The 13,344-nt window shown below is 37.4% G+C and overlaps 1 protein-coding gene across 3 annotated transcripts; it reads right to left on the bottom strand.

The window, feature by feature from the left end:
* Positions 1 to 2,369: 2,369 nt before the first annotated feature.
* LOC107798415 (uncharacterized) lies at positions 2,370 to 10,690 on the bottom strand. 3 transcript variants are annotated; one of them, XM_016621399.2, is made up of 3 exons: positions 10,459 to 10,690; positions 3,546 to 3,839; positions 2,370 to 2,603 (listed from the first exon to the last, which is right to left on the bottom strand). In XM_016621399.2, exons 2-3 carry the CDS (start codon positions 3,820 to 3,822, stop codon positions 2,524 to 2,526), a joined length of 357 nt encoding a protein of 118 aa, XP_016476885.1. In that variant the 5' UTR covers positions 3,823 to 3,839; positions 10,459 to 10,690; the 3' UTR covers positions 2,370 to 2,523. The 3 variants fall into 3 exon arrangements, with proteins under 3 accessions (XP_016476885.1, XP_016476884.1, XP_016476883.1); XM_016621398.2 differs by having other exon boundaries at positions 3,546 to 3,931; positions 10,459 to 10,689; XM_016621397.2 differs by having other exon boundaries at positions 3,546 to 3,911; positions 10,459 to 10,688.
* Between the last annotated feature and the right edge of the window lie 2,654 nt (positions 10,691 to 13,344).

Here is a 13,344-nt window from a genome sequence, read left to right as displayed (position 1 = left end):
GGCCACATCAGCTATAATATTGCCACATAAGCATAGTCAACGGTCAACGGTGTTTATTAGTAGATATTTGCTCAAGTAGATGTGTCCAAATGGAAAAATCCAAAGTTCACGTATCGGCTTTCAAAAACCCTATAAGTTTAAGTGGTCACGAAGCCATTTCGCCTTGTTGAAATGAAAAAAGTACTCTATTTATAACATAAAAAGAAAGTACTATTAATAATATTTCTATTTAGGGTAGGGTGGGGTAGGGTGAAGGGGTAGTAGGGTGGGAGTAGGTAGGTGGGGGAGTGGTTGGTGGGGAGTGAGAATAGGGCAAGTAAGGTTGAAAAAGAGTTTTGGAAAATGTTTCTCTTCTCTTGATGGGGAAAACATTTTCCTCCAATTGGAGGAAAATATTTTTCAAAATATTTAAGCCAACCAAACATGAGAAAATTAAAAAATATTTTCCTTCGTACCAAACACACCCTTAATTAGGGGTGTTCAAATGAAACCGACAAACTGCACCAACCCGATAATCCGAGTCAAACCGAGAAAAAAAACCCGACTATAATTTGGTGTTGAAAAAAAAATCGACCATATTGGTTTGGTTTGGTTTTAACTTAAAAAAATCAAACCAAAACCAAAACAACCCGACATTATATGTATAAACGTTTTAAATATATTTAATACATAAAAATATTTATTGTAGTGTAGTTATAAATATTTCTTAAGTTTTTTCATAGTTTTATCTTTTTACGTATTATTTCAAACTCGGACTTATAATTTTTGGATGATCCAATTAGTTTTATAGTTCATAAATGTTAGTAACTCAAATAAATCCTAAATCAATATCAAATTAATATTAATTCTAATAAAATATATTCAATGCAATTGTACTATGGATGAAAATAGTGTTGGATATTTTTTTTTTTGTGGTTTAGATAAAATGCATAACTTATTTTTTTTTAATGTTTAGTCATGTAAATAATAGTACTTATTAGTTGTACTTATTTTAGCAACTTATTAGTAATTTTAAATTATGTTTGTTTTCATTATGGCTTATTAATAATATTTATTTTATACGATTTTATTATTTTTATTGTTGAATATTTTAGTACAATGCCATGAATAATCTCATATTTATGTTACTTTATTGAAAAACACCTTATATAGTTATATCTTACTAGGATTAAAGAAATATTTGGAGCACAAATTCTATATTTTGTGCTATGAAGACTTTATGAAAAAAAATGAAAAAACCTGAGAAAAATCGAGGTTGAAAAACCCGACTTTTATTGGTTTGGTTTGGTCTTTAGATTTAATAACCCGATACAATTGGTTTGATTTGGTAATTAGAAAATTCGAACCAACCCGACCTATGCACACCTCTACCCTTAATCAACATTTAATTGCACGAATCATCTATACTTATTTTTCTGGGAGAAATTCAAAAATAGCCAGATTTACAAGTGATCGTTCAAAAATAGTCTAGTTTCAAAAGTAATCGAAATTTAGCCACTTTTCATGTAAAGATAAATCTGAACGAAAATACTGTTCAAAATACGGAAAAATACTCAAGCATAATATACTAGAGTTCCAGTATATTATACTAGAACTCCAGTCTAATAAACTGGAGTTCTAGTATAATATACCGGTCCAACATAATATACTGGAGTTTGGAGCACCGGTGCTCCACTCTCCAGTATATAAACCAGCAAAGTATACCGGTCCAGCATAATATGCTGGAAGTTCATACACATATGTACCGAACTCCAGTATATTATGCTGGACCGGTCTTTATTACAGCAAAATAGTGGCTATTTTTCATTGAATTGGTAAACATTAACTATTTTTGAATGATCGGTTCGAAAACTGGCTAGACCGTGCTATTTTTACTATTTTTCTCTATCCAAGTTTTCAACATTCAGAAGATTGATTCATCATAACTTATCATTTTTAAGCTGTCTCGCTAACCTACACAATTCTCCTCCTTTATTTGGACTTGGAACTAGCTGCTTTCCTAACATAAGATGGAGTCATCTTTTTTCCTTTTTAAGAAATTTATACCCTAGTACTAATATTTACACAAAGTAAATAGCTCGTTAACCAGATTGTGTTCAATGTATTTTTACTTTATAATATAAATCAAGTTTGAAACATCCGCTAAACAAACTGGAAATCGAAAGTACCAAATCATAAAGTATGCACACTGAAGAATTAAGAACCATAACGCTTAAGTTGTTTCCTGAACTTAGTCCTCCTGTCCTTCATATTGTAGAACTAGAATCAGATGTATCATATACACCCGGTACAGGCACCGATCATACAAAAACACATAATGAAAAAAAATCGATACTAAAATCTTTCGCAAGAGACTAGGACAACATAAATGCTGCAAACTCATCAAACTCGTAACAAAAACCAGTAACTACATTCAGAAGTTATTTGAAATGTAAAGGACAACGTTACTGCTATAGAAACTATCAGAAAACTCATTACAGAAACTAGTAACTAAACTCAAAGTTTACATGAAATGCGAAGACCTCAATAGTCAGGGATTGAAGTAAATCGATAACCTTGAGCACCTCTCCAAGAATAATATGCAATCCGTGTCTCATAAAAACCTGCAAGTAATCATTAAGTGTCACAGTGGCTGTTGGAGGTTTTCTTAATCAATACAAGGAAAAGCGAAGAAAAAACATAAATTAAGAGCTTAATATGCAACTAAAATCTAAACAGTCTAATAAATCTATCATTATTGCCTATTGCAAAAGTTTATAACACGTTATTGACATCCCAAAACATCAAAAGTATGACCATTTTCACCCCAGGGGTTTTGGCCTAGTGGTAAGTGTTCAACACCTGATGTATGGGTTACATCACCGGTTGCCGGTATTTATGAAGAAAGGTAGAGATGCGCGCCCATTATCCACTGAATTTTAAACCGCAAACAACTAGCTCTTGGGATTTCTCGGTTATCCCGAAAAAAATAAAAAGAAGGAAAAAAAATACACCTTATTAGCTTCTACATCTAAAAAGGGCAGCCCAGTGCACAAAGCATTCTGCGTTCACGCAAGATCTAGGGAAGGGCCGCACCCCAAGGGGGTGTGATGTAGGCAGCCTACCCTAATGCAAGTATCAGTGGCTGATTTCACGGCTCGAACCCGTGACCTATAGGACACATGGCGACAACTTGACCATTGCTCCAAGGTTCCCCTTCAAAATATATATATATATATATAAAATGTGTGGCCATTTTTAATTGCATAGCACAATCACCTTCATATGGGGCTTCTTGCAACTATAGAGATAAGGTAGATAAATTAACAAGTAGTCCTACCATTTGCTGTCTCGCTTATTTAACATGCTCACAGATTCAATGGAAGTTACCTTGTTAATTCAGACTGGTATTCATACTGCCAAACAATGGTGCAACTGTAACATGACTCTGGATTTAGTGGACTACTGCACTCTCAAGTCTCAACAAGGATATTTTGAACAAACTTATACAAGATTTATAGCTTTATCATCCAAAGCAGTACAACATAGATGAATGTTTTACTTACCAGGGAGAAAAGTGAGAATTCCAAGTCCAAGAAGACCATATGCCTGTGAGCGCTCTCCTCCCATATGACCAGATAAGATGAAGTATGATAGCAAGAGAAGCAGACATCCCAGAAAGAGCAGAAAAAGAGCAAGGGCAATGGACTTCCAGGGGATTCTATCTAACGATTTTGGTGAATAATCAAATCTAGGGTCAGGTCGTCTGCCAGCACTACCATAATAGTCTTCATCTTCATCCACAGCGAGACGACTATAAGGAATGTTCCGCCTGGAAGCCATCCACCAGAATTCCCAGTCTTTGAATTGCAAAAGATTAACAAATTTGGCAAAAGGTCAAATCAGAACAAGGCTGCTTGAGAAAACACCACCTAATCGAGAACACGAGGATCTGATTATCAGAATACATAATAAGTTGGCAAAGTGAGGTAGAATTTCAAAAATAAATACCTTCTTGGTCAAGGAGGATAACCACAAAAGATGGTTCAATAATACACACAACAATAAGGTCGTGTTCTAAATTGTTCTACAAAAATATGTCAATATTTGCCCCCTATATGTGTGTGTGTGGGGATATTTATTATATCTCAAAATATGTCATTTGTTCCATATTGCAGCTCATGAGAGTCCATAACTTTTCCTGGCTTTTAACTCTGTTGTTACTACGCTCATGACATTGCTGGGAGCCTGGTCTAATTACCAAAGAATAAGAAAGGAAATACCATTTCCCATATGTATTAGGAGTAGGACATATTATGTATATATATAGATAAGGCTCATTGTATCATGTTTAACATATGAGAATAATATCAATCATATTTTCTACTGTGCATTCTCACATGGTATTAGAGCAATTGTGAGAGATTTATCGCTGTGCACAAATTCTAGCTATTTCGGGAAGAGAAATCAGTCAACGGAAGCCTTTTTCCGGCAACTTTTTCAAGGTTGTTTGTGTTTGCGTTGTTTCTGTCAGTGTTGTGAAAAATCCAACACTACCACAAGAGTCGCCACTGTCCGGAGACCAAACCCCAGAAAAATCTCCGGCAACAGAAGCCCCGCGCACGCCACCAGAAGCTCACGCGCCAGCGCGTGCAGAACCCTCTGGCCATTTTTTGAAAAACTTTCTTCAGAACAGTTGAGTCGTGTACCAATTCCGACCCCACCCATACTGTTTTCGTTACCACTTTGAGTTTTTCCGGCGACTACACTGATTTCTTCCGATAGCTACAGTAATTTTCCGGCAAAAAAATTGTGTCTCCTTCATCTGTTTCAGCGAGTTTTCAATTGATTCTTTCTGTTATTTGGTGATAATTTTATAGACCTCACTTCAATCCAACAAAGTCTTTGGGAGTCGATGCTTTCGGGTCTAAAAATCCGGGTTCTGACAGTTCCGGTGTTATGATTATCTCAGAACCTTTAATGGGAAGTTCAAACTACTTAGCTTGGGTTTCGTCTGTCGAGTTGTGGTGTAACGGTCAAGGAGTTCAAGATCATTTAACAAAAAAGGCTAGCGAAGGTGATGAAAAGGCCAAAACACTTTGGGAGAAGGTCGATGCTCAATTATGTAGTATCCTGTAACGATCTATTGATTCCAAGTTGATGCCCTTGTTCCGTCCATTCCAGACATGTTATTTAGTTTGGGAAAAGGCTCGTAATTTATACACTAATGACATATCTCATTTCTATGATGTAATATCGCGTATGACAAACTTGAAGAAACAGGAATTGGATATGTCTACTTACTTGGGACAAGTAAAGGCAGTCATGGAAGAATTTGAGACGTTGATGTCAGTTTCTGCTAGTATTGAAAAGCAACGACAGAAGATGTTTCTAGTTCTTACACTCGCTGGACTCCCTAATGACCTTGATTCAGTACGTGACCAAATTTTGGCTAGTCCGACTGTCCCCACAGTTGATGAATTATTCTCTCGATTACTTCGCCTTGCTGCAGCACCAAGTCACCCAGTGAGCTCATCACAGACACTTGACTCATCTGTTCTCGTATCCCAGTCAGTGGACAATCGGGCATCTCAAACTATGGAGAATAGACGAGGAGGAGGTCGTTTTGGAAGATCTAGACCCAAGTGCTCTTATTGTCATAAACTTGGACACACTCGTGACGTGTGCTATTCTTTACATGGTCGCCCACCCAAAAATGCTTATGTTGCTCAGACCGAGATTACAGGTAACCAGGGATTTTCTTTATTTGAAGGGGAGTATAATGAGTTCCTTCAATATCGAACAAGTAAGCAGACATCTCCACAAGTAGCCTTTGTTGCTCAGACTGATACTTTTGTTGCTGGTAATTCTTTTGCTTGTGTTTCTCACTCTAGTACTCTTGAACAATGGGTTGTGGACTCAGCCGCTTCTGATCATATCACTGGTAATAAATCAATTTTGTCAAATATCGCGTATTCACAATCTCTTCCCACTGTTACTTTAGCCAATGAGTCTCAAACTAAAGCAAAAGGTGTTGGACAAGCAAATCCCCTACCCTCTGTCACTCTAGATTCCGTTCTTTATGTCTCTGGCTGTCCTTTTAATCTTGCATCTGTTAGTCGTTTGACTCGTGCCCTCTATTGTGGTATATATTTTATTGATGATTCTTTTATTATGCAGGACCGTAGTACGGGACAGACGATTGGAACAGGACTTGAATCAGAAGGCCTTTACTATCTTAACTCACTCAATTCCTCCAAGGCATGTCTAGTTACAGATCCTCCGGACCTAATTCACAGACGTTTAGGACATCCAAGTTTATCCAAGCTTCAGAAGATGGTGCCTAGTTTCTCTAGTTTATCTACATTAGAGTGTGAGTCATGTCAGCTCAGGAAACATACCCGAGCCTCCTTTCCTCGTAGTATTGAGAGTCATGCAGAGTCTGTTTTTTCTTTAGTTCATTCTGATATATGGGGTCCTAGTAGAGTCATATCAACCTTGGGATTTCATTATTTTGATCATTCAAGATGTACTTGGATTTTCTTAATGAAAGATCGTTCTAAGTTGTTTTCTATATTCTAGAATTTTTGTGCAGAAATTAAAAATCAATTTGGTGTTTCCATTCGCACTTTTCGTAGTGATAACGCCTTAGAATATTTATCCTCTCAATTTCCGCAGTTTATGACTTCTCAAAGAATTATTCATCAAACCTCTTGTCCTTATACCCCTCAGTAAAATGGGGTTGCAGAGAGAAAGAATAGGCACATCATTGAGACTGCTCGCACACTTCTCATTGAATCTCATGTTCCGTTGCATTTTTGGGGCGATGTAGTTTTCACAACTTGTTATTTGGTTAATCGGATGCCTTCATCTCCCATCCAGAATCAGATTCCGTATACAGTATTGTTTCCCCAGTCACCCTTATACTCTGTTCCCCCTCGTGTTTTGGGGAGAACTTGTTTCGTTCATAACTTAGCCCCTTGGAAAGATAAGTTAGCTCCTCGTGCTCTCAAGTGTGTCTTCCTTGGTTATTCTCGTGTTCAGACAGGATATCGTTGTTACTCACATGATCTTCTTAGATACTTTATGTCCTCCGACGTCACATTTTTTGAGTCTAAACCTTTTTTTACCTCTTCTGACCATTTTGACCACCTTGATATATCTAAGGTCTTACCAATACCGGCCTTTAAGGAGTCTACTATAGCTCCCCCTTCACCTTCCGCCACAGAAGTCTTACCCATTCCAACTGATGGGGAGTCTAGCGTGGCTCCTCCTACACTCTCTGCCACATGAACACCACTCTTGACATATCATCGTCGTCCGCACCTAGCATCAGACCCAACTGATTCACGTCATGCACCTGACCCTGCTCCTACTGCGGACTTGTCTCTTCCTAGTACACCGATAGCACTTCGGAAAAGTATACGAACCACCCTTAATCCTAATCCCCATTATGTCGGTTTAAGTAATCATCGTTTGTCATCCCCCTATTATGCTTTTCTATCTTCTTTGTCCTCTGCTCCCATCCCTAAGTCTACAGGTGAAGCATTGTCTCATTCAGGATGGCGACAGGCTATGATTGACGAGATGTCTGCTTTACATACGAGTGGTACTTGGAAGCTCGTCCCTCTTCCTTCAGGTAAATCTACTGTTGGTTATCGTTGGGTGTATGCAATCAAGGCTGGTCCGGATGGTAAGGTTGATCGTCTTAAGGCTCGTCTTGTTGCCAAGGGATATACTCAGATATTTGGGCTCGATTACAATGATACCTTCTCTCCCGTGGCTAAGATAGCATCAGTCCGCCTTTTCTATCCATTCGCCATTGACCCCTCTATCAGTTGGACATTAAGAATGTGTTTTTACACGGTGACCTTGAGGATGAAGTTTATATGGAGCAACCACCTGGGTTTGTTGCTCAGGGGAGTCTCGTGGCCTTGTATGTCGCTTGCGCCGGTCCCTTTATGGTCTAAAGCAGTCTCCTTGAGCCTGGTTTGGTAAGTTCAGCATAGTTATCCAGGAATTTGGCATGACTCAGAGTGAAGCTGATCACTCTGTATTCTATCGGCATTCTGCTTCGAGTCTCTGTATTTATATGGTGGTCTATGTTGACGACATTGTTATTACCGGCAATGACCAGGATGGTATTACTAAATTGAAGCAACATCTCTTTCAACACTTTCAGACTAAGGATCTGGGCAAACTAAAGTATTTTCTGGGTATTGAGGTCGCTCAGTCTAGCTCAGGTATTGTGATCTCACAACGAGAAAATATGCCTTAGATATTCTTGAGGCGACAGGAATGACAAGTTGTAGATCTGTTGACACTCCGATGGATCCGAATTCTAAACCTCTACCAGGACAAGGGGAGCCTCTTAGTGATCTTGCAAGATATAAGCGGTTGGTTGGTAAATTAAATTACTTTACAGTGACAAGACCTGACATTTCCTTTACTGTGAGTGTTGTGAGTCAGTTTACGGATTCTCCGTGTGATAGTCATTGGGATGCAATTGTTCGCATTCTTCGGTATATAAAATCAGCTCCGGGCAAAGGTTTATTGTTTGAGGATCGAGGCCATAAGCAAATCGTTGGATACTCAGATGCTGATTGGGCAGGATCACCTTCTGATAGACGTTCTACTTCTGGATATTGTGTCTTAGTAGGAGGAAATTTGGTATCTTGGAAGAGCAAGAAACAGAATGGGGTTGCTCGATCTAGTGCAGAAGAAGAATATCGAGCAATGGCTATGGCGAAATGTGAGCTAATTTGGATCAAACAGTTGCTCAAGGAGTTGAAATTTGGTGAGATTAGTCAGATGGGACTTGTGTGTGATAATCAAGTTGCTCTTCATATTGCGTCAAATCCAGTATTCCATGAGAGAACTAAACACATTGAGATTGACTGTCACTTTGATAGAGAAAAAATACTCTCGGGAAATATTGCTACAAAGTTTGTGAAGCCGAATGATCAGCTTGCAGTTATTTTCACCAAGTCTCTCACTGGTCCTCGTATTAACTACATATGTAACAAGTTCGGTACATATGATTTATATACACTAGCTTGATGTATACATATAATTAAGGCTTATTGTAACATAGAAAATTAATCAATAATATAATTTTCCCGTGTCATATTTCTCATATATATATATATATATATATAGGGCTCATTGTATCATGTTTAACATATGAGAATAATATCAATCATATTTTCTCCCGTGCATTCTCACATCTACAATGCATTTTTAAGTCAAAATGGTGGTGGTTTTGGCCATAAATATACCTCAAAACTCCTAAACACAAGAAACAGAACATTTTGTTTTACGTGGTCAGATCCTCGTTCTGAAGCATCATCAAATTTTAATCGTCCAATTAGAGGATTCCATGGTGAGACCTTTACATGACTTCTGACATTAGCTCCTATAGTTTTGAAGTATAAAGGATCATAAGTATGAACCATTTTCGACAGTTCTCCAGGTGGTATATAGTTATACATTTGTTACTCATATCACCAACTTTAGTCAGTACCACACCAATTCCATCACAGACAACCTTTTTCCGACACTGGCTAATGAATTTTGGCTTGGTACCACAGGGGAAGCCTCTCAAAACAGTATAGTACCACTGCACTAATGTCCTTGCTTTTTTATGCAAATTGACTGGAAAGGAAAATGAGGTCTTTTAACGTTGAAGAATTGTCCCTTATTAACTTTGAGGCACTGATCACGAAAGCATGTTTTCTAAGCAAAAAAAAAAAAAAGCTATCCAAATTTATGTGGTGAACTCATTAGTTTTCTGGAGATCTCAAGTTCTCAACTAGTATAGTCGACTGTCCTAGATGACACTTTCCCTTTACCTCTACTTTGAAGATTTCTTCCTCTTGCCTTTGCAGGCTAGTATTTACTCTAAAGATCTGTACAAGGGATTGCATCCCCTTGATGCTATACTGATGAAACTTCCAAATTGTGTCCAATCAATTAACTGTGTCTCAAACTCCAAACTAATTAGAGTCGCAAAAATCCTATCCCCAAGCTTTCATATTTAGCGGGTGTGCCATTTTTCCTAAAACGTGTTGATTGGACCATAAGGGGATTTCTACCAAGGATTTGGTTAGGGAATTAAGGTTACATTTGTGGTGCTTTGCATTCGATTAAAGGTGAATAATTTATTTTCATTATTATTCTTCTCTTTTCCTTTGAGAGCTTATACTTATTAATTTTTCCAATGGATTATCAAATGTTTCATGACTCTTTGAGTGTTTATAAAGAAACAACAATATCAAGCAATCAGAAATTCCAGATGCCATTTAATTATAGCAAGTTTAAAAACCAAACTTTTTCAATCTAGTTAGGGCCAAAATCATATTAATATCCATCAGAAATCAAGTTATATAGGAATCCAACTCAATCAACAAACAGTTACGTAATTATCCGCTAATACAGATCAATAAGACATTCTACTAACTCGAAAAGCTTCGGACTAACCTTGAAAGGAAGCAAGTACAAATTCTCCGAAGAAAGTGACCCGGAACACTGACGAAAACCTAACCCGGCAACGATAGCAGTGGAACGTGGCAAACACCCGAGAAATTGCGCAACCAACTTTGACCAGATTTCTTTTGTTTCCTTATTTTGTGCTCGGAATAAACTTTGTCTGCGTATATGTTATTCTCCTCATTTCCTCTCGTTTCTACTTTCTTTGTTTTAGGCGGAGCAGGATTTGGGGATTCTAAATATTTTAAATTATTATATTCTAAATTAATAATTTATATATTTTTAATAAAAATTGTAAAATAAATATATAATTTGAAATAAAGTTATTGGGTTCGACCGAATCCGTAGCTTCTATTCTTCCTCCGGCCACGCTAAACAAGTTACTATTGTTCAACAAAAGAAAAAATGGAGGTTTGAAACGAGATTTTTGTTGGCATGAGATTAATTGGCGATTTATAATCGATTATGAACAATTATTAAGACCAGAGATGTGGTTATGGTCATACATATGATAATGTCACGGTTGTGATGCGAAGATTTGTGTTATTGATATATATATTGTGGTGATTTGTTGAGTTGTGGATGTGTTGTTAGGAGTTATTTTGGTATTACTCTGACAAGTGGATATGCCCAATTACAGGGGAGACTCTGCCGAAATTTCTGAAAAATTTGGGAGTTAGAAAAAATTGGGATATTGAGATGTGCAAAGAAAGAGACAAGTTACATTATGTGTTTGAGGACGGACTCTATTTCTTATTTGAGGATGAATGACCATAAGTGGGGGAGGATGTAAAAACCGTTAAGCGCTATTAAAAAGTTGATGTGTGCATAGGCACGAGTTTCTATAGCCAGGTGAGACTAATATCGTGTGATGATGTGAACATCAGACCTTTTGAAAATGATCGGGGTGTGAGAAATTTGGTCTTAAAGTTTAAAAGAAAAAAATATGGAGGAAAGGAATAATCTCAATTGAGATGGTATTGTCGTACATATTTCGAATGCGGTAATTTGGGATCAACCGCGAGAATTGGTGTAAAAGTAAAATCATCAAGTTGGTAACCTCCGAATAATTCTTAGTACGTTTGAGGACGAACGTTTGTTTAAGAGGTGGAGAATGTAACGATCCGAATTTTTGTTCAAAGAATTCGTATTTCCGTTCAACTGCTTAAGACCTTGAGAAGCTTTGTAATATGCATCATGACCCACATGTATGGTCGAGTTTGGTTTTCATAAGATTCAGAGTTAAATTTAAAGAAAAACAAAATCTTATTTTTGAAGCTCAAATGGAAAGAGTTGACTTTTGAGTAAACGACTCCGAAATAGAATTTTAATGATGTCAATAGCTTCGTATGGTGATTTCGGACTTAGACGTGTGTCCGAATTTAGATTTGGAAGTCCACAGGACAATTCGGCGCATTTCGGTGAAATAAGAAAGTTGACGTGTTCTAATTATATGATCTTATATGTGGAAGAGGTCTATTACCATGATGGGTACCAATTGGATATGATAGCAAGTGCACGAGGCGTACTATAAGATATATGGGGTCTAAGGAAAGTTCTAAGTCTAAGCCAAGTTGGAAAATTACATAATATATAAAATTTGCAAATGGATACGCACAAGACCTCACTTTGGACGAGCATATCTACGTGGATATAACGAATTGCGTGATGCACAACCTATCAAATTAAATCACTTTGAGTCTAGTTTCCATAGAATCAAATCGTTCATCATTTGAAAGTGTATACAGAAAGTTATGACCATTTTACCGGACATGTGTCATAAGAGCGCCCAGGCGCGCGACGCCGCGCGGCCACCGCGGCGAATTAGAAGTTTTCTGCCTGTGAACGCAGCGGGAGCACGGCAGGATCGCGGCAAAGCATGTAAAATCCCCGTAATACCACTGGGCAGTGTAAAAACCAAAGGGGTATCCAGATTTCTTCCATTTTTGGTCATTCAAGCTCGGATTTGGGTGATTTCAAAAGGGGGTTTTCACGATTTCGACTTGAGTAAGTGTTCTATATCCAGAAGTGATTACATTTCATAAATCTATATCAATATTCATCGTTTATTTCGGATTTGGATGAAAGAAATTGTAGTTTTTGTAAAACTTTCCAAAAATGAAAATTTAGGATTTGAAGGTCCATTTGATATCGGAATTCGATAATTTTTGTATGGTTGAACTCGTATCGGAATGGGTTGTCGGATTTTATGAGTTTCGTCGGATTCCGAGACGTGGGCCCCTCGGGCAATTTTTGAGCTAAATTTCGGATTTTAATCCGGAAAATTTATAAATTGATATAGAATTAGTTCCTACAATTCGTGTTGAGTATTTTGAATTGTTTATGACTAGGTTTGAGAATTTTGGGCACGAATTCGCGAGGCAAAAGTTTGTTGGAATTTTGATTTGGTTGCAAAGCGAGGTAGGTGTTTGGTCTAACCTTAGCTTGAAGGATTAGGTGTTGTGTCCTATTTGTTATGTGTTATTTGTTGAGTATGACGTATAGGCATGGTGATGAGTATCTATATGTTGGTGTCAAGCATGCCCGTGAGTCTTATACTTTGATTAATGTGACTCCGTTTCGTATTGTATATGCTCTATATGATAATTTCTATTAAGAAATATGACTTGTGAAAGTATTATTGAATTGTTGAACATTGTAGAGTATTGTCTCAAGTTGTGAATTGAGTTGTGAAGTAAACGTAAAAGAAGAAAAGAGAGAGAGAATCATGATATTGTCTCTCTTGCCGGGATGTTATTGTTTTGATGTTGTTTCCCCTACCGGGATTTGATTGCTTATGATATTGTTTCCCTTGCCGAGATTCTTTTGTGATTGGTGTTAATTTGAATATTATATGGATCGGGTTACACAACGCAA

This window comes from Nicotiana tabacum, chromosome 10 (assembly GCF_000715075.1).
Source record: "Nicotiana tabacum cultivar K326 chromosome 10, ASM71507v2, whole genome shotgun sequence".
Taxonomy (NCBI): domain Eukaryota; kingdom Viridiplantae; phylum Streptophyta; class Magnoliopsida; order Solanales; family Solanaceae; genus Nicotiana; species Nicotiana tabacum.
This window is presented reverse-complemented; position numbering and strand designations above follow the sequence as displayed.

Excerpts from the sequence above, each read along its gene's own strand:
- LOC107798415 (XM_016621399.2), bottom strand. The coding sequence starts at position 3,822 with ATGGCTTCCAGGCGGAACATTCCTTATAGTCGTCTCGCTGTGGATGAA. Across the intron at positions 2,604-3,545 it reads AATTCTCACTTTTCTCCCTG|GTTTTTATGAGACACGGATT; the intron begins GTAAGTAAAACA and ends GATTACTTGCAG.